This window comes from Biomphalaria glabrata, chromosome 6 (assembly GCF_947242115.1).
Source record: "Biomphalaria glabrata chromosome 6, xgBioGlab47.1, whole genome shotgun sequence".
NCBI lineage: Eukaryota > Metazoa > Mollusca > Gastropoda > Planorbidae > Biomphalaria > Biomphalaria glabrata.
This window is the reverse complement of record NC_074716.1, coordinates 47,023,826-47,044,499: the sequence shown is the minus strand read 5'-3', so window position 1 is coordinate 47,044,499 and position 20,674 is coordinate 47,023,826. Positions and strand designations below refer to the sequence as shown.

At 36.5% G+C, this 20,674-nt stretch overlaps 2 protein-coding genes across 7 annotated transcripts in view; one reads left to right on the top strand and one right to left on the bottom strand.

Moving 5' to 3' along the window:
* LOC106077898 (synapse-associated protein 1-like) overlaps positions 1-12,141 on the bottom strand; it is an 86,622-nt gene extending 74,481 nt beyond the window's left edge. For 5 of the 6 annotated variants that reach the window (XM_013238599.2, XM_056031502.1, XM_013238623.2 and 2 more), the window contains exons 1-6: positions 11,743-12,141; positions 10,168-10,250; positions 9,365-9,511; positions 8,771-8,910; positions 7,189-7,283; positions 6,106-6,159 (exon numbers count right to left, since the gene is read on the bottom strand). In XM_013238599.2, the coding sequence (XP_013094053.1) occupies positions 6,106-6,159; positions 7,189-7,283; positions 8,771-8,910; positions 9,365-9,511; positions 10,168-10,250; positions 11,743-12,025 (802 nt within the window). In that variant the 5' untranslated portion in view covers positions 12,026-12,141. The remainder of the gene's footprint in view (positions 1-6,105; positions 6,160-7,188; positions 7,284-8,770; positions 8,911-9,364; positions 9,512-10,167; positions 10,251-11,742) is intronic. The other variant, XM_013238616.2, reaches the window with a different exon arrangement.
* A 138-nt stretch (positions 12,142-12,279) lies between these two features.
* Positions 12,280-19,484, top strand: LOC106077753 (proteasome assembly chaperone 1-like). Its single transcript, XM_013238474.2, has 6 exons — positions 12,280-12,419; positions 13,468-13,577; positions 14,117-14,331; positions 15,311-15,509; positions 16,546-16,670; positions 19,333-19,484. The coding sequence occupies exons 1-6, from the start codon at positions 12,319-12,321 to the stop codon at positions 19,405-19,407; spliced, it is 825 nt and encodes a 274-aa protein (XP_013093928.2). The 5' UTR covers positions 12,280-12,318; the 3' UTR covers positions 19,408-19,484.
* Positions 19,485-20,674: the final 1,190 nt, after the last annotated feature.

Here is a 20,674-nt window from a genome sequence, read left to right as displayed (position 1 = left end):
GTATAAAAAAAAATGGACGAATGCAGCATGCTAAACCATTCGGTTAGTTTTAAATACATCCCAAGAATTTGTATTTTCCTTATGCTGTATGTAAGCGATTTCTTACTGAACATTTGGTATACCCCTTGGAAGTCCTCGTAAACCCCTGGGGGGTCTAAATAGACCCCTTTGGGAACCACTGACAAATCTTATGGCAATTTTCCAGAGGACACTTAAGGGGAGACAACAATGAATCTGTATTTCCAATTAACCAATCTCGCCAATGACAATTCTAGAGAGTGATTATTACAACACTTAAAATTGTATAAGGATGTTATAATCTTCCATGTTGAAGCCACATCCATTACATGTTAACAAACAGACCGAGGTGGAATTTCATTTCACTTTAATGACTCTCGACACTGACAACGTTAGAGCGCAACTATATCATTATTGCATTAGTTGAAAAAGATAATTAGATCAATAAGGTTTATGTAGCCACCCCAAAAGAGAGAAGACAAGAGACGTCTAGACCTTCCAACATTCAGACAGTTCAAAACATACCAGTTATATATACAGCAATGATAAGAGCTAAAGATTGAAACTACCAGATACCAGACACAAAGCAAGATAGATCTCCCAGGAGACGAAAGCAAGAGAGGGGGAGGGGGCAACAACTGGCGACGTCCACCGCTTCCTTTCATTGCCTGCAGATGGCAGATAAAACGATGTCACCGGTAGCCCAGCAGGACATGACTGATCAGTGCATTCAGTGGTCCACTGGAGGTCACTCCGGATAACACGGGGGGCAATTCAAAAAAATAACAGCTAAGCTTTCTCGTTCCGTTGAGATACAAGAGGAGAACTAGCAAATAGAATAAGAGACAGAGAGAGAGAGAGAGAGAGAGAGCGACATGAGGGAAAGAGAGAGAGGGAGAGAGAGAAAGAAAAAGAGAGAGACGGGAGAGATATCGTAGGAAGGAAGTAGGGGTTACAGGGTGAAATTCCGCCGCTTCCGAGAGATGGCCGGGAATGTCTGCTTGTCACATTTGATTGATATGTCACTGTATGTGAGTACTTCAAACGCGATGTCCTGGCAGTGGAATAAATGGGGGGGGGGGGATGCGTTAAGGAGATATTCTGCAAGGAAGGGGAGGGTAGTGAGTTAAAGGGACTGCTTTCAGATCTAGTCACAACGTCTACATCTAAACGTTTTATTCAATGGTTGTCCAGACTTTATAGTAAGGTCAACGCGTTATTATGTCCAACATTTGAAGAAATATGTCATTCATTCTATAGCCTCATTCAAACTATGGCACAAGGGCATTTGCTATAGGCGGAACTATGTCACCAAGCAGCTGACGTGGCCTAATGAGCGGCTGATACTCGATACAGTTATGGACCAGTGGGGTCGCAGGGTGTTCCAGGGTCTATCACTGTGTCCTGCAAGCTGCCTTAGAGTTACTGGCTCCTGATTCTTCCTCAGGGTTGACTTCCGAGCCTTTTCCATGTTTGGGTCTAGCCTTCTCTTTTAGGTGGGTAGCCAGTCAAGGATAACAAGCCCCCTCCGGCCCAGAAGCTTACTGGTCAAGGCGCCAGCTGCTCGCCTTTGCCCCTTCCTTTGTCAGTGATAACAGTTAAACCGGGACCAATATCTAAGCCACATGTGAAGGCCAGAAGTTCAACTGGCTGTCAGAGGCTATTTAAGATGCGTGTCATTGGAAGCGTCATAAAGGCAGTGGAGTGCTTATATCCCTAATAACTTCAGGTAATATAATTTTACAGTGCCATTACAATTCATTACACCTTTAGGCTTTAACAGAATACTCTTCTTTTAAAACATACATCTGCCAAAAAGATTGCAGTTTGTAAACCGTCTTCCTATTGTGAAGAAACTGTATTGAAGTTTCGAATAGTGCGAGATCCACTCGCCCCGTCTTTATGTGTATTTTGGTTTCTATTTAAACAACATTTCAATAACAGTGTTTACAGTACAGATTTTACAGTGTTTACAGTACTGTGGAACTCAGTGTTACAGATTCCTGAGGTCAATACCTGCTCGCCCACTCAACGAAAGATTGCATGTTCAGGTGGAATCAATGATTGCCTACCCCTGCTCTCTCACACTGACACTGGGACAGAGAGGTGCCCAACATTTATATTTTGGAACGGGGGGCGGCCAGATACATTTTAGATACGCCGTGTCGTGGGCAGCATCGAAACAAAAAAAAAGTCGTCGAAACTCATGAAACCCATCGCTTGCTTCATTGTGCACTTTAGGCAGAAGATTCGAGGGGCGTCGGAAGATTCGAGGGAGGCATCGGAAGATTCGAGGAGGGTGGAGGAAGATTCGAGTGGAGGATGAAGATTCGAGTGGCGGAGGAAGATTCGAGTGGCGGAGGAAGATTCGAGTGGCGGAGGAGGATTCGAGGGGCGGAGGAAGCTTCGAGGGGCGGCTGAAGATTCGAGGAGAGCGGCTGAAGATTCGAGGGAGCGGCTGAAGATTCGAGGGGCGGCTGAAGATTCGAGGGGGCGGCGGAAGTTTCGGGGGGGGGGGGGGCGTATAGCATCTCGTCACAGGCCCGATTCGACCCGGGGGGGGGGCGTAGTTTGATCATCACTGCAGTATAACGTATGTGTCCCTGGCTAGCGCGTTTGTGTGAGCTCGTGCAGTGTATGTGTGTGTGCTTACGTGGTGAGTATGTGTGTGCACATGTGGCGTGTGTATGTGTTTACGTCTAGTTCACGTGATACTGACTGAACGTTACTGTATTGAGTTAGGCAATGCACGTGCAGTTCACTGTAGCGGGGGAATAAGATACGATATCCTAGTGCAGTGATTCCCAACCCACGACCCGCATTCAGCCCACAAATTGATCACAAAAACCCTTAAAGCCCAAGTCATCAGCCAAGTGACAAGTTACTCAGACGTGCACGACTTGTTTCAACTACTAACAGTGTAGTGATACATTCAGTTCGACTCTAAGGAAACCAGGACTACTTCCCCCCCCCCATCCCACACCCCTGCCCACATACGCTTTTGTATCTAACATCTTCTGTAGTTCTTCGGGAAGTTTGGTCTAGGATGTAACACTCTATAATTGTGAAGGACATTCGAAACATGTCAACAAAGAAAAAGTCTAACGAGTTTCTCCTTGAAATCTAAAACAAATGTATCAAGTTTTTATAATTTACTTATTCAAAAGCTTCTATACTATGAAATTCCGCTGTGTGGATTAATTTAATCAATTTATTATTTATTTTTTTTTGGTTTATATAAGTATGACCTTTCATTCAAATTCAAGGTCAGCTAAAAAAAAAAAAGATGTCGCCGCCTGTAACTCACCTCCATATTTTATTAGTCCCCCCCCCCCCCCCCCAGGACACAGACATAATAGAGAGACGTATTAGCGCAAAATCAATTCTCTTTATGTTGACGCTGTGTCGAGGACACCGTGACCCAGGTCAGGTCAACACGGTAACAAAACAAAAGCTTTAAAAAAATGTATATCCAAATGGTTTGGGAAACGAGGCAAGAAGGAGGGGGGGGGGGCGAGAACGTGTCGGTACCAAAAGCTTTGATGAAGAGATGAGAGGCGAGAGGGCGCAGAGCAGAACAGAAGACAAGAAGGTCAACATTACATACAGAATTAGAGAGTAGAATGGACTTGTTTTAGAACTTAATATGACATGATTGTTTCCCCCTGTTATTAAATAGCAGTTATTAAACAGGCAAGGGCGGCTAGCAGTGAGGCAGACCTCAGCGTGAATTGCGGCAAGTCGAACGCCTTCACTCCCACGTGAGGCTGCTCGCGAGTAGAGAAGACGCCATGAGTCAAATCTTGAGGTACGTTCACAAGATGGATCAAATAAGTTGGGGGAGGGGGAGGGAAGAGCTGAAATGTGTTGGCCCTGTAATTAAACAGCCGCTATCCCCAGTGGCGCTTTCCCCAGTGGCATAATGGTAGTACTAATGTAGGAATAAGACCTCTTCTCATAACGACCACACTGTGAGAAACTGAAGTGTGGCCAAGAAGAGAGTCCCTGAAACCGATTGGTTTACAAGTTTCCAGTTTCGTTTGTAGTTGGTTTTTGTTTTCGAAACGTGACGTCACGCAAGCACTAATCTATTATTCCAGGACTGGGAGAAAGTCTTCACACTGGTGACGGGGTCTCAAGTGGAATAACTGTCAGCAACATGTCAGCTGACTTGAAATCACATTTACAAACTTGGCAAACGCAGGAGTGACGCCAAGGGGAAACACCAAGCCGTCAAAAAAGGCACCCATTTATTGAGGAATGTATGACATATCGGCAGGGACGGCTTTAGACTGATTAGACCAATTGCTCCAATTGGGCCCCGCGCCTGGCAGGGGCCCCACAATTTACATTTAGCATATCGCAATCAGTCAGGGCTCTTGTCGCAGGCTTTTAAAGATGTAGGACTTAAAGTGTTAACATATTTAGTGTAGCATTCTGATTGACGTAGGGGGCACGGTGGTGGTGTGGTTAAGCGCTTGGCTTCCAAACCTGGGGTCCTGGGTTGGAATCTCGGTGAAGAGTAGTGAAGACTCACAATTTGAATTTCGAGATTTTTAGAGCACCTCTGAGTCCACCCTACTCTAATGGGTACCTGGATTTAGTTGGGAAAAGAAAGGCAGTTGGTCATTGTGCTGGCCACATGACCTTAACATCATCTGCCCCATAGATCACAAGGTCTGAAAGGGGAACTTTACTTTAATTTACGATTGACGTAACTTTAATTACCCCACTGGCACCTAATGCATTTGAATTCATTCCTATGTATGTATAATAAATGTTGATAAAATGATCTAATTAAAAGTTGTTATTGTCGACGTAACAGAGCCCCCCCCCCTTCCCCCACGGAAACGCTTTAAAGACCAGCTTAGGCGCCAACTAGCCTTAGCTGACATAGAAGAGAGCACCTGGTTGCATGCAGCTTCAGAACGAGACAGTCGAAGGTTACTTACAAAGGCAGCAGGATACACATTAGAGACCAAAAGAAAATCCGCTGCTGAGGACAGACGTAGCAGACGGCAAAAAGAAAATCTAAATCAACCACTGGTGGACAATGGTTATGCCTGTGCTGGATGTGGCAAAATATGTAGGTGACAGCTGGGGCTGCGTAGCCACGGGAAATACCGCATTCCTAATTAATCTTCGGACTCGAAGACAAGCCTTTTTATTATTATTATTATTATTATAAAAAAAAAATTAAAACATGGGCTTCGCAAGCATCCATTAAATCAGGCCCCAAATTATAAGCAAGTCGCGCATGACAGACAGTGAAAAAAAAAAAAATGAGGGGATGGAGAAAGTGTTCAGTTTTGGGTAAAGGGGGAGATAAACATGCTTGCAGTAAGAATGTCTATGTGCGTTATTCATTTAAAATTTATGTTGTTTACATTCAAGTTACTAAGTCGAAATAGAGTGCCAATGAGAATGAAAGGGACAAAAGGGATATAACCCATGAAATGAACAGTTGTAAAAATTCAGAATTAGTGCTTTCCCCTTTTTCTAGAGCGAAAAAAAACAAACAAAACTAAAACTTTAAAAAAAAATTTTTTTCCTTCAATTATTTATAATTAAAACAACTTCTTCACATTATGATGTCTAATTTGGTGAAAACAAAAAATAATAATAATAAAAAGGAACAAGAAAATAAAAAAAATAAATAAAAATGAGAATAACATGTTTTGACAATCAATAGGGTCATAATCATAGTATAGCATAGTTAGTAAGTAAGTATAGGTTTCTTAAATCTTAAAATAGTTATGAGATTAATCTGTATCCACTTAAGCAAGAAAACAAAGTAAAAAAAAAAATATATTTTAAAATAAAATAAAAAAAAATAATTAAAAATTAAAAAAACGCTAATAAATATTGATCATAAGTTAATATTCTGTAATATTAGTCTGTAAAGAAAGATTCCAATCATATGTAACATTAATCAGTAGATGGATATTCGATTAAAATGTTACTTATATTTCACTGTGCAAAGACTGATTAGAGGTTTAGACTTATATTTGATTAAAAGCAGAGCATATAAATATTTTGTTCCATGCCGTTTAGGTAGATAAAAAAATTAGAGCCGCAGAATCTTACCTTTATGTTCACTTCCGGTAGAAGATCTACGAGAACTACTGCTTGAACTTTTACCTGCAGCACACACATGTACACCAAAACATTAAGTACACACACACATACTTCAAAATGTTTAAGTACAATACACACATGCAGTGGAAAAAAAAACAAAAACATTTAATAAACATTACACTCCCAAGTTAAGATGGCTGCCTTTAAAATCAAACTCCCAAGTTAAGATGGCTGCCTTTAAAATCAAACTCCTAAGTCAAGATGGTTGCCTGGTCATGCGATATGCATGCTAGACCATCATTCTGTCATCTCAATGGTCCATGCTTCATATCCTGCCCGCTGCAATCCAGCGTCCTCCTGCGGAGGGTTTGGGCTAGGAAGTAGATTTTCAAGTCCGAAGGAACATCCAAAGCATGTAAAATACTTTACAAAGAACTGTACATGTCTAGTTCAGACCAAGATGTTCATATGATAGGTCAAGTTGAACATTATTATGCAGACATGTTTGTGAGAGTATTGTTTGACCAGCAGATAAACCAACCCATTTTATATTTTTCACTTATTGATCTCTAGTACCCATTTGAGTGAGCTCAGAATTTATAGCACTAAATAACTTTTATAAGAAGAAATATTTCTATTCATAAAACAAAATACCTGATTTTTTGTTAATGATGGTAGGATAACTTATTTGGAAGATTATCTTTAAATAACATCTGTATGTTCTGCAAAATATTTTTTGCATTTTTCAGATCTTCCTTAAGAGTTGAAGATAATCTTTGTCCTAGTCCAAACTTACAACAGGATGAGAGGGGATGGCAGCGGGCAGGTTATGAACCCAGGACCATTGAGATGGCTAAACGACAATTCAACGCACATACTGCATGACCAGGAAGCCAGTTTTGGGTTTTAAAAAGTATAGTATTTGAGAAGTGTTTCTAAGAATATAAAATTAACATTTTAAAAAAGGCTTTTGCAAATATATAAAAGAATCCGTTATGAGTTGGGAGGTACATCTCAGGTGGCTTACAAGTACTGCTTAATATATACTGTAGGTTCAACTGAAACAAAAAGAAGACATAAGAGTTCTCTTACCTGACTGCTGAGCCAGTGATGAAGTCAGCTGACTTGACTGTCTAATTAAAGAAACTCTATAAAAGTAGTTCCTCCAGAAAGTCTCTTCATTGACTCTGTGAGAAAGGTAACAACGAAACTGTTCAATTTTTATTTTTTTTACATTGACAGCATTCAACAAGAAATGTCAGTGTCACCATAAATGTCTCCACAAGCATTTCCCAACAGGAAAGTATTATGTTATTAAGAGAATTCTCACCCCCTTTGCATTTTTGTTGATCTAACTGGTTGGGTTAATATAAGTCATGCACAGTATATCAAGAGAGAGTAGTCAGTATAATACAGAGAGAAACTAGGAGTTGGTTTTCCATGCTGCCTTTAGGAGTTCAATAAACACAACTCTGCCCGAGTCGGGTGTCGAACCTCGAGCCCCCTTCTAGGTAGCCAAGCCTAGCCAAGTTCAAGCTCAAGTGCACTTAGCCTCTTGACCTACGTGTATCCATGTGTTCATCATAGTTGTGCATGTAAACTTGAACTCTTCTAAGTCATTGTTTTTTTTTGGCTGATGCATGAAGCTCATTCCATGTGCAAACGGGAAGAAGAAGCATTGTATGACTTTGTCCCAGCAGAATAAGAAATGTGCTTATATCTTTGTGTCTTTCTGAGTAATTAATTTTCGTATTTGTCTTATTCGACTGTTCAGCAAAAATTTTTTTCAGAAGTCTATTTAACAAAAAATTCAAAAGAAAAAGAGGTCACATTTCAAGTAAGTCAGGGACTTAACGTTTCATTTGAGGTATGTTGGACTTAACATTTCATTTCAAGTAATTCAGACTTAAAATTATGTATATTCCCTCACCTAAAACACTCAGTCAATTGTTCTAAGGGTCTATCATTTTAATGACCATTCAGTCTTTTTTTGTAATTATTAACATTAATTTCAATTTCATTTAATTTTTTAAAATGTATTATTTGTTTTTCTAGATTTGAACTGAGTTTAAAGACATTTTTAAACACTCAATTACAAGTTATCCATCTGTGCATTTCAGTCAGTTACTGTATATAAACCGATCTGTCACTGCTTTGTTGAGATATTATAATAAACTGTGTCATGTGTACTCTGGACTATCATCACAAAAGTCCCAAGTTTGATCCCTACCTGTCACATCCCTGCCACCCTGCAAGAATTTGGGCTGGGATGTAATTATCTTCAATTTTGAAGGAGCATCCGAAACAAGTAAAACAAACTAACACATATAAGGTCAATGGGTTGTAGCTCCACACAACTAGTCCCTCTACAAGATGAAGGTGCATTAATTTCTTAATGCCAAATTTAAATAAAACTTGAAAGTGAATTTTATTGACAATATCTACACAGCTTTCGACATCAATGTATATGTATGTAGAAAGATGAAATAGTAATTTCTTAATAAAATTCAACTCACTCACTTTATCCATCATTGTTGTACTCATTGTTAATGGTGCATCAGAATCAACACACAAACAATCCATAACACATCATCAACTTGCTCAAAACAATTGTGACTAAATTATTTATAAATTAAACAGCAAACAACAGAGAATTTGTTTTTGATTTTCTTACTGTTTAGGCACAAGATCAAATCTCATTTTCCTTAGGTTTGGATCTTCCTGTAGAGTTGCTAGGGCCACTGGGTAGGAACTGCTAAAATCGAACTGAAACTGGACACCAGCAGGTGGATTCCTGACAAAATTACGCTTGTCCTAAAAATAACAAACAGAAAAATTTTAAGGGCATGACATAAAAAGGAAGAAATTGTAATCTGAAAAAGGAGACTGAATCTAAATAACATTTGTCTAGCTGAATCTGAATAACATTTGTCTGGCTTTTTTAAACTCCAAAGAATGAGAAAATTTGCTAGGACCATCAATATGACCTGATTTCATAGTTAATAACTAGATATGAACTTGGTATATTTCTTTGAAATGGTGAAATTTTGTTGTTCTAAATTTAAATTAATTTTATAGAAATTATTTGCATCCTGGATGTCTTAAATATTTTAAAATTTAGTTATGTGCCAAAAGTTTCAGCTTTAAATTGACTTAATTTTGTCTTTCACTACTCTTCAGAACTTTCAATGAACTCAAAGCTCAACAAAACCTATTTCAAAGCTCAGTGAACTTACTGATTTTGTTTTTCACTCTAGAATAATTCTACCTGAGACAAAGCTAAAATTTCAGTTTTCAGCACTTCTTCATCTCCATATCCAACCCATGGAGCTAGAGCAGCCTCTTGCTGTTTCACTTTTTCTTTTTTCTCCTCCACAAACTTGTCTTGTTCCCTGGTGAAATCTCCAAGAATGGTCTAAACAAAATGTAGATTCAAAAAACATTTCGACAAAGAAAACAAAGCAAATAAATATACGAACAAAGTGTTACTGTAAAATTTAAAATAATTATGGAAAACCTGTATACTGAATTCAAAACTTTTGAAGACTGGAAAATCCCTCTCTACCCAGAAGAAATGATGAAAATAATAAGTGTAGAATAAATGAGAATTGGATCAGCTCACATCCCAGTTACAAGAAAAACAGAATGAGACAACATATGTTCTGGAAGCTAAAAGTCGGGACGAGCAAAACCTGCCATTGTGGAGCATCAACAGAGAATGCTGACCATGTCCTTCAAAGCTGCTTACTATATCAAGAGGCCCGAACAAGAACTGCCTAATCTGGAAACCACTGCGTGGTTCATCTCAGATAAAGGATTACTGATCTGACACCTCCGACATGTGAAATGAGAAAGAAGAAGAATGCTGGAATTAAATTAAACAGTAAGATCTTTCAAATGTTGAGAAATCAGAAGAACCAAGTACTTTGGGGTGAGCTAATTAGAAGAGTTATATGACAATATAAAAAAACTTTAACCAACTATAAGACGTGTTGCTTTGACCCAATAAAATAAGCAGCCTTACAAAAAAATGTGAAGACTTAAAAAAAAAAAAAGAATTGTTTAACAAACCTTCTCTTCAACTGTGTGCTTTATTTTACTTGCTGTATCAGCCACTGTTTTTGTAGCAGCCTTACCAAAGCTGAACAAAATGTCTGTGAATAGACAATATGTTATAGTTTCTTCTCTAGACCACATATATATATATATATATATATATATATATATATATATATATATATATATATATATATATATATATATATGTATTGGTACAAATGAACTATGTTGCATAATAACTATGTAAGCAATTAGGCTGCCTGCTTTGGGGTATGTGCTATGGACTGTCATCACAATAGTCTTGGTTTGAGCCTCTACCTGCAGCCATTCCCCGCGGCTATGCTGCATGAAGTTAGGGCTTGTATTAAATTTTCATTTCTGAAGAATCGCCAACTTTCAAGTCATAAGGAAACAATTAATATTGCTTTCGCACTGTCATTACAAGAAAGTGTTACAATTAAATAAAAGCAATTTTCTTGCAAAAAGTTTATGTTAATAAAAAAAAAAGAAGACAACTGCAGATTTTATGGTATCATTAACTTTACTATGAAAAGAAACAAAGAAATGAATTCCTTCCCCCCCCAAAAAAAAAGTTTTTATTAACAGTGATTAATTTGAATTTAAAATCACCAATCAATAGCAAGTAATTGAAGGTAAGCAAGGATAGACATACAAAACAGAAAAATCAATATGCATACATTAAATATGAAGATGCTGACCAAATATAAGGCTAAACAGAATGTAGGTCAATAGATAGTTGAAAGGTAACAGAAAATAAAAAAAAAAACAAATAAATATGAGATTTTTCGCTAATTTAACCAAAATCTTTTCTTAAACTAAATATTTCAAAATCTAAATAAAGACTTAAATAATTAAATATCCTGAATAGATGCACATTGTAAATTAGGCATTTTTTTAATTTAGCTCAAGTACAACTGCAATTAAGAGCTATACTTTTAAATGGTAATTTGTTGTCAGTCCTACTCCTAGTGCAGGTCAGGATTATAAGTCATCTGAAACATCCACCCAGTTATATCGGTAGAAAAGAATAAATTATTCTTCATGCAAGTCACATTACACCCAAATATTTATTGTAAACCTAGTAAGCAGCTAAATTTAAAGATCTTCCAAAGTTTTAGGAATTCTTAAAGTTAAAATAGCTAAACAAGAATTTTCATTGTCTCTACAAACACATAGATGAAAATATAATTATTTTTTTAAATTTAGAAGTTAAGATAATCTGTTAAACTTTACATCGAAGGAATGCTATGCAAGTGGCAGCCTGCTGTCTATCCCTAAGGACACAAGGTTACTACCGACAGGTAAAGTATCGTTAACAGATAATCTATGGGGTTGTTGTTACAAAAAGAGATCGATCAAATCAAACTTATAGGCATAGGCCCTACTACTTATAGCTAAAAGCTAAGTATAGATATGAATCTAGTAGCACTATATAGATCTATATCAAATATAAAAAAAAGAAATGAATCATGAAATGAATACAATGATTTTTGAATGATGGGCAATACAATTTTCTTTTGACTGTGAAACAATAATAAAAAAAAAGGTAATAGAACAAGAACAAACTTCCAAATTCTTTGGCTGTATTAAGTGCCTTCGTTGAGACATCTTCCAGTGTTTCAAGTGGTGAAGCATCATGAGAAGACTCAGATGTGCTTGAAGCTTTTCCTTCATTGTCGTCTGACTCTGTTTCTGTTATTCCTTCTTTGGAGCTTATGCTGGTCTCCACTGAAGTGGAGCTGATGCTGTCTTTACTATCGGAATGAACATGGCCTTCGTTTTCTTTATTATCATCGCCTTCTTTAGGCCTCTGGCCTACTCCCAGCCAGCTCGTAACTGAGCTAAACATTTTAATTGAGCGTTTTTATTTATTTTTCCTCAAATTATTTGTCACACCAATAGACTTGTAAACAAATTTTCGTCCAACTTCTGTGACACAACATAAACATAAGTCACGTGACACAATTGTAAAATATTTCAACAAATATTTAAATATAACAAAAAAAAACATTTTAATTTAAAAAAAAATTGTAAATTATCAGAATAAAAACTCTAAATTAACAAACTTAATTAAGCTGATTTTAGGATTATGTAATATTCCGACGAGAATGATTTCACAGCTGTTTCCGGTGTAATTTAAACATGGCGACTTACTTTGGAGAAGTATTGCCAGTCAGCTCACGCGCTGTAGATTTGGATGACGATGAAGATGAAAATGACGACGAATTACCACAGACTTTACCGTAATTGTTTTAAAATACATTTTATGATCATCATAGATCTTTCGTTAAAAAAAAAAAGCTAGATTTAGTATCTAGGCTAGCGGTTACCAATGACGCTGCACATTTGATTTGTCACGGACTCATGATGATGATATCATATTGAATTGGATATTTATATTATTGATGATTTGTTACATTTAAATTAATAATTAATGTAATACATTATCATATAGATCTAGAGGCTATATCCATATATGATATATATCTATTAATCTATAATTTACAATGAATTTAAATAGAGATGGCAATTTGTCTTTTATTACAACTAGATTTATAAAATTTATTGTTAGTAATTAGTCAGTGTTAGTACCTGGTATATAATTTTAATTTTAGTATTTTTAGCAGGTAGCCTTTAGTCTTTAGTAATTAAATTTAGGACTTTAGGCTCTACTCCTCTAGTCGTAGATCTAATAGCCTTTATCTAATCATATTATCAGTATAGTATCATAGTCTAAAGATCTTTCAATATTGAAATATTAATTTAATATATTAAATATTGTTTAGCTAGAATTAGAATAGATTTCAGTAGATATAGATTATACTATATATAGTATATTTATATATAGATATATTAATACTAAATACTTCACGTTCATTGACATTATCATTCAACATTCATTCATCACAATCATGACTCCATTTGAATATTCATTGATTTGATATACCATTGAGTTTTATTTCATTTAATCTATACTACTGTATTCTAGCCTATAATAATAGTGTAAAGATTATAAAATAGTATAGATTTAGAAAATCCATTTGAGTTTAAAATCAAATAAAAATTCATAATTGGCTGCTAAAACTAAATGCATAACTTGCATCTCTTGATCTGAGATGAACTCCAATTGGTGACAAGGCAGGGAGACCTAGGTTATTATAAATTGCAAACTTTAAACATTTGTGACAATATCTTTAAAAAGAATGTACATGTTTTTATTGTTATACTGAATGCAGATTAAGATCTATTTATTTGTAAAATGAAAAATATTTTTTTTTTGTATCATTACAGTTCGCCTGTTCTTCAATGGTCAGTTCATGTTCAAGAAGAATTGAATCATTCAAAAGACAAAAAATTATCTTGTTCTAAATTTCTCTTGGCATATGGAATAGAAGCCAATGGTTTGTGACATTTTTTTGTTAAACACTTATCAGGTAACACAACCAAACAATATCTGTTGGAAGACAGCTAAATTTATTTAACAACAGTTTGATAAGTAAAGGAAAAGTGATTCTGATGAATTTTACTTATTCACCTTACTCTGATACATTAGTACCACAACAATTTTTCTTTATTAACAATGCTTTATGAAATTTGTAGTTTTCTAGTTGAAAGATTTTCTAGAATAAAAGATTACTAAAATGCTGTGTCCCACTAATTTAGATTATAGCTGACACAATTTAAAAGAAAAGTGACATTGACAAAACATGTAAAGTATAGAAACAAAATACTTACTTATTCAATTCAAGTTACAAATTGCAAAAGATCTTTCTATTAGTGACACTAGGCATATTTGTAATGGGCTAATCAATGTAAAGTATGACACATAAAAAAAATATTATTGTTGGTACTATCATTTCAATTTTAGTTTTTAATAATTTAGTTAAAATGTATAGTTTCCATTATAAAACTAAAAAATGATTGTATATTTTTTTTTCAGCATTTGCAGATATATACTTAATAAAACAGTCGAGTTTTGAACAAATTGGCAGCATATTTACAAGTTCTGAGGCAGTGGATGAAGCGGCGGGTGCCAAGGATTCCAGACGAAACAAAACTTGTTCTATTTTCAGAGATTCGAATGATTCATCTGCTCTGCTTTGCATGTGTAAGAGAGATGTTTTACCAGAGGAAAGCTACACCTGGACAAAACTGGTGAATATGGGTTCCATACATTTTCTGTGGTACAGACATTGAGAGTTGAGTTTCTTTCTTAACTGTAGAGCCCTTGGTTAGGTGGTCACTTTTTTTTTTTTGGTTCATAATATGGAGGACTATTTCTGACCAGCTATGCTTTTTTCAACCATTAAATCTTACAGGCTTTAGTATAAGATCAGCTAGAGAATTAAGTGGTTAGTTCTAAAGCATGTACTGTCTTTAAGCACTCAGTAAACCATAAAAGTACCTATCAGGGGTCTTGAGTTTGAATCCTGGTGGAGACTGGGATTTTAAATTTTGGGCTCTTCGGAGTCCACCCAGCTCTAATGGGTACCCTGACATTAGAAAAAAATAAAAGCAGTTGGTCATTGTGCTGGCCCTTGTTAACTGTCGTCCACAGAGACAGACGACCTTTACATCATTTGCCCCATATTTTGCAAGATCTGAAAAGGGTTCATTACTCTACTTACTATATATGTTAATCAGTAACTTAAAATCTGTCAAGTCATTGGTTTTCTTGGTAGATTCAGGCAACCCATTCCATTCTCTAATAGCACTAGGGAAGAAGGAGCACTTGTACAGGTTTGATCTAGCAAATGGGAAAAAAATGTGCCTTTATCTTTTTGACACCCTTGTTAACTGTGGGCCACAGTAACTGATGACCTTTGCATCATCTCCCCTATAGATGGCAAGGTCTGAAAGGGGAATTTTAATTTTTTAATCAAATGTGAAATATTGTTCATTATAAATATCAAAGCTTTATTTGCATCTGTTCTAGTTTCTTTATGTTTTTTTGAGTTGAGGGGTTCCAAACAGAGGATGCATATTCTAATACTGTATTGGCCTAACCAAGATTTAATAATATTTTAGTTTTATGCTCTTGTTTGCACAATATGCACATGCAGTAAGAATATCTTCTTTAAAACGTAGTAAATCTTTTCACTGACATTACACATTACGATCTTTTCACTTACAGATTCTTGATAACATCGACCTATCCCATGCTGTCATCACTGTCCTGACATCCTGCAGTACTGGAAACTACAGCAGTGAAATTCCCCAGTCTCAGCTGCAGACGCCTTTCCTTCGATGCCTCAAGACCACAGAGTACACAGCACCAGCAGTTTGTCCAGCCTTAGAACAACCAAATATGTTGACAGGTTTCCCAGCCATGCGTAAGTACTTTTGTTTTAACAAAATTGTTATGTCATAGACTCAAGTATCAATAATTTGCCCTATTTAGCTCCTGGTTTAATATTATTATTAATCCTTTCTCTGTTGTAAAATGTTTGTTTTGTAAAATGTTTCGGATGTTTCTTCAGAGTTAAAGATAGTTTACTTCCTAGTCCAATCCTCCCACATGGCGATGGGGGATGGGAGTGGGCAGGGTTTGAACACGGGACCATTGATAAATCCAAATGACAGTCCAGCGCGCTAACCGCACGACAAGGCACCATATAGTGTGTCTTTCATGCTCCAATTACTCTTTGAACTCAGGTCCAATCTTTTTGGTATGTGGGGAAGTGAATCTAGCAGTCAGTATTGCCTTTAAGCTCTCAGTAAACATGATTCAGCTTTAGTCAAAAAAATTAAATATTTCAAGTCTACACTTAGATTTGAACTTGTCCTTGTTAGGTAGCTAAGTAGTTTCTGCCACTCATACCCCATAATAGTTTTTGTGGCTTACGTGATTTATGAGGATCTTATATGGTTAGCACCATGACAGATGGAGGCATGGTGGCAGAACGGTAAAGCGTTTGACTTCCAAACCTGGGGTCCTGGGTTTGAATCTCGATGAAGGCTGGGATTTTGAATTTCAGAATTTTGAGGGTGCCTCTGAGTCCACCCAGCTCTAATGGGTACCTGACATTAGTTACGGAAAAGTAAAGGCGGTTGGTCGCTGTGCTGGCCACATGACACCCTTGTAAACCATAGGCCACAGAAACAGATTACCTTACATCATCTGCCCTATAGACCACAAGGTCTGAATGGGGATCTTTACTTTTACCATGACAGACTACTTATTTTCCCTAACGAAAGTTGAAGCATCAAAATACTTTTTATTTGGTTGTACTGCTAGCAGATCAACTGCTAGAAAGATGTTCTACCACTTGGCCAACACATCTCATAGTTAACAAAAGAACATTATAAAACTTAATATAGCAAAGCAATAAAAAAAATAAGTGTTAATTTTTTTTTTTTCTTTTATAGTGATGACATTTTTCCAAGTTCAGAAATATAAAGCTATAATATTTGTTTGCTACAAGGAGAACAGATTTATAGAAGTTGCAAATGTGAAATCATTTCTGAAAGCAGCATTGCCCTTCACAATAAGAGTAAGTTGGAACTTAGATCTAAAGATACAAACTTTTTGGTTATTGGGAAAAAATAATGAACGTAAAGGTAAAATATACATAATGCTTGTTCTTATCTTAAAATGGCCTGATGGTTTTGAATTTTATTTGAAAAAAAACAACAACACTAAATTTTGTTAATAAATTACTTTTGTATAGTTTTGTATAGCACAACTTTAATGCTTATAGCATGCTCAGTGCGCTATGGCCCAATCTCATTTGCGGGCAAATTGGAAAGGGGGGGGGTATCTAGAAGAAGGCTTCCATGCTGCTTTTAGGTGCTCATCAAATACAACTCAGCTTGAGGTGCCTATCGAGGGGGCTCAAGTTCAAATCCAAACTCCATCTGAGTTGTATTTGATGACCACTTAAAAGCAGTTCTTTCCACTGCGACCACAAATCCCATTTCTTTTCTTCCAAACTTATTGTGTTGTTTTTCTCTTAACTCTTTCAGTGCAAATTATTTCGAAAAAATGGAGTTTTCCAGGATGACCACAAATTGTCAGGGGGGGTAGTGTTACTAAAACTAAAATAACTTTTTATTTTATTAAATAATCTAACATATTTGATTTGATTTTAAATGAAAATGAATGGGCTACAAATTTATAATAAATAAAATTAATTATTCAAGAAACTTTTTAACTGAGCACAGAAAAAAATATATATTAAAAAATTTGTTAAAAATCGATATACTGAAAGATTTAAGCTTTTAAATAAACATTTAATCCATAAATATTGAAAAATCACAAAACTAAACAGATTTAATCACTTGAAATTTCATAAAAGATTAACAAATGCAATAAGAAATTGAATTATTTACATTTTTCGGGTCCCAGGAAATATACTAAAAAATAGGAACAGTAAACACAATGTTGTCTTTATTTAAAAAAAACGTGTTGGTACTGCATCGAATTTGCTACCAAAACAAAGAACAATCACTCCCTCATCCGGAAAATGAAAAATAAAAGAGATAAATAAAAACGTTTAACATAAAAAAAGAGTGAAATTAACTTTATAAACCAAGTTACTCGCTGAGAGTAACACCGCACTGACCAGCGCTAGCGAAGTTATTTGCTGAGAGTAACACATTGTTAATCTGCATATGGCAGATGTGACATTAAATTTTGTATTGTCTTCTCTTATAATATATCTGTGCTATAGAAGAGTCGTTCATATTGTTTGTAGAGTGCTGGTGTGTAATAAATTGCAATGAACTATATAGAATTGAGGTACTCAAATGCTTTTTCTTTGTCTCATTACTTAATATTGTAAACTAAACATTCTAGCACTTGATCATGGCCCTAATAGAAACATAAAAGTCTTATTCCTTCTTGCACTATCTTTTCATCTTATGCGCAAACTATGGTAGGCCTATTTGGTGAAGTCAAATAAGTTAATGTTGTCTAGTGGATGGTTGGAGATGTAGAAGACGTATCCAGATGCAGTCTTTTATGCATCATGCCACTAGACTATCTGATGAAGCTGGCCTCTCCACCAACCGACAAAACATTCAAGCTTTCATCCCCTTCCCCCTTGGTGTCGCCCAACAACCCCAGACATACGCTTGAAATTAGTAGACCCCAATGCCACTCAGCAAAGCCGTTCATCTAACGACCTTCAAATCCTAGCTCTGGAGACCATTAATACCTTCAAGCCCAGTGCTATTTTTGCATACACTGATGGATCGGCATCAATAGATTCTGGAAGAGCAGGCTATGGAGCCTACATCGACTTTCTTGGCTCTCACACAGTCAAAATCTTTGGACCATGTGGTAGTGTTTGCAGTTTTGATGCGGAGACCATGGCAGTCTGTGAAGCCTTAAAAGTCATTGACTCTCAACTCGGCGAGGGAAATTTGAGGGCAACACAGATTGTTGTGGTCACTGACTCAAAATCTGTGCTACATGCTTTGCAAAGCCCCGGACCATGGCCCCCCAATATCAACACTGTCATCATGGCTTCACATAACATCAAACAACGCTATGGCACCCCTGTAATAATGCAGTGGGTACCGAGTCACATAGGTGTGACTGGCAACACAATCGCAGACTCTTTGGCCCACCAGGGAGGGCAAATTCCACCCACTGATCAGGCTGTAAGCTTTCATCAAGCCCTGGCTATAATACAAAAAACAGAAATGGAAAAGTGGTTTGAGTGCTGGGACAAGTCCCAAAAAGCCAGTGGAGTCTGGGAGCGCATGAGGCGCCCTGACCGCACTTCCCCGTGGTGGAGGCTGTCCAGGCCTGAGCAAGCTATTATAGCACAGTGCAGGACAGGCCACTGTCCTGTTGGCTCATATTTCTCGCGGCTATGGCCAAATTTCGATTCACTGTGCCCTCGCTGCGGGGAAGAAGAGGAAACCGTGCCTCATATTCTGTTTGACTGCCCCAGACTTGCTGATCTCCGTCTCGACAGGTCTGGGAAACCCAAAATTCTCGACCTGTATGGCGACATTCATGCACTACGCAAGACAGCAGGGTTTCTGTCCAGGGCTTTTGCAAGAGAGGATTTGAGCCTCTCAAGCCCTCACTCTAATGGAGTTTGATGATGATGAATGTTGTCTTTAAAGATTGATCTATTATTTTTATATTGTTTTTTTTTTGGCACTAAAATTATTGATGTCTATTTCTTTATTTTCTTTCAGACTAACCAGAATACAGAGACAATGCTTGTTGATTTAACAGAGAAACATGCTATTCATGATATGATTTATATGTAAATATACACACATGTTACTGTTGCAACTCCTTATTGTTTTTGAAAAATATGTTCTGAATAAATGCATTTAATACACTCTTCCTTTAGTTTGTTTGATATCTTTTATTATCAACCAAGAATCATTTCTCTATTAACAGAAAAATATAAACAAATTTTAGTACATTGAAGTTTAGGATGTTTTTATGTTGTTTCTTTTTTAACTCTTTCTCTCCTAAGTGACGATACCAATGTTGATTCCACCAGAATGTGGTAAATAATTACGGAGACAAAGAGTTAATGATATTTTATATAAAAAGAATATTTTTTTATGTTTGCATATCAGAATAAATGAAATTTAATTTTTTGTTAGAAATGCATTTAAAATGTATTTATATGCAGATAGTTCTCGATAAAAACCTTTCAATACTTTTTTGGGATGAGCATCTCAGAAACTCCTTCTGTGACTTATGCATATTATCTCATTTAATTTGTAAGATTCTAAGGTATTGTCTTCAGTTCAAAAAAATTAAGGACAGGTGCAGTATTTCATACAAACATGCTAATGTAGACAAAGTCCTTGCTCACAGGTGATCAACTTAACTTTTTCTTGATACCAATAAACAGAAAGGGGTGAAAACAAATGTCTTCTTCTTCTTCTTCATTGTTCTCATTGTTATGTTGGAGTATTCATATGACTAGACCAATACATGAGATGAACTGCGCAGTGGTTTCCAAATCAGGGAGCTCTCCATATAGTTTTCTTTCTATTGGGGTGATTTGGGGCCAATGTCTTATACAGGCCTCTTGGTAAAGAGAGCAGTTTTGGAGGACGTGGTTGGCATTCTCTGGTGATACTCCACATGGGCAGATTTCACTGGTTCCAATTTTGAGCTTCCTGTACATGTGTTGTCACATTCTGATGTGTCCGGTCCTGAGTCGAAAGATTAGATGTTGGTCTTGTCGGGATAGCTTATAGTAAGCGTCATCTTTCTTAAGATTTGGATGAGAGCTCGTCCATTTCTCATTTATTTTGTTTACAATTAATTTCTTCTGGATAGAGTGCAGAGTTTATTTGAGAGTTAGTTCTCCCACTCTTGGCGAGTGTGTCAGCCTTCTCATTTCCTTCTAGTTGTATATGGGCTGGTATCCATTGAATAACAGTTTCTTTGTTGTTGTTGTTGAGCTTTGTAAGTGCTGTTCTGAGGTTTTTAATATAAGAGGAATCAGAATTTTGCAAGCTTTGGAGGGTTGTTTTTGTAATTTGAAGACTATAAGCTCATTGAATTGAG

Excerpts from the sequence above, each read along its gene's own strand:
- LOC106077753 (XM_013238474.2), top strand. The coding sequence starts at position 12,319 with ATGGCGACTTACTTTGGAGAAGTATTGCCAGTCAGCTCACGCGCTGTA. Across the intron at positions 15,510-16,545 it reads GACAGGTTTCCCAGCCATGC|TGATGACATTTTTCCAAGTT; the intron begins GTAAGTACTTTT and ends TTTCTTTTATAG. Across the intron at positions 16,671-19,332 it reads CATTGCCCTTCACAATAAGA|ACTAACCAGAATACAGAGAC; the intron begins GTAAGTTGGAAC and ends ATTTTCTTTCAG.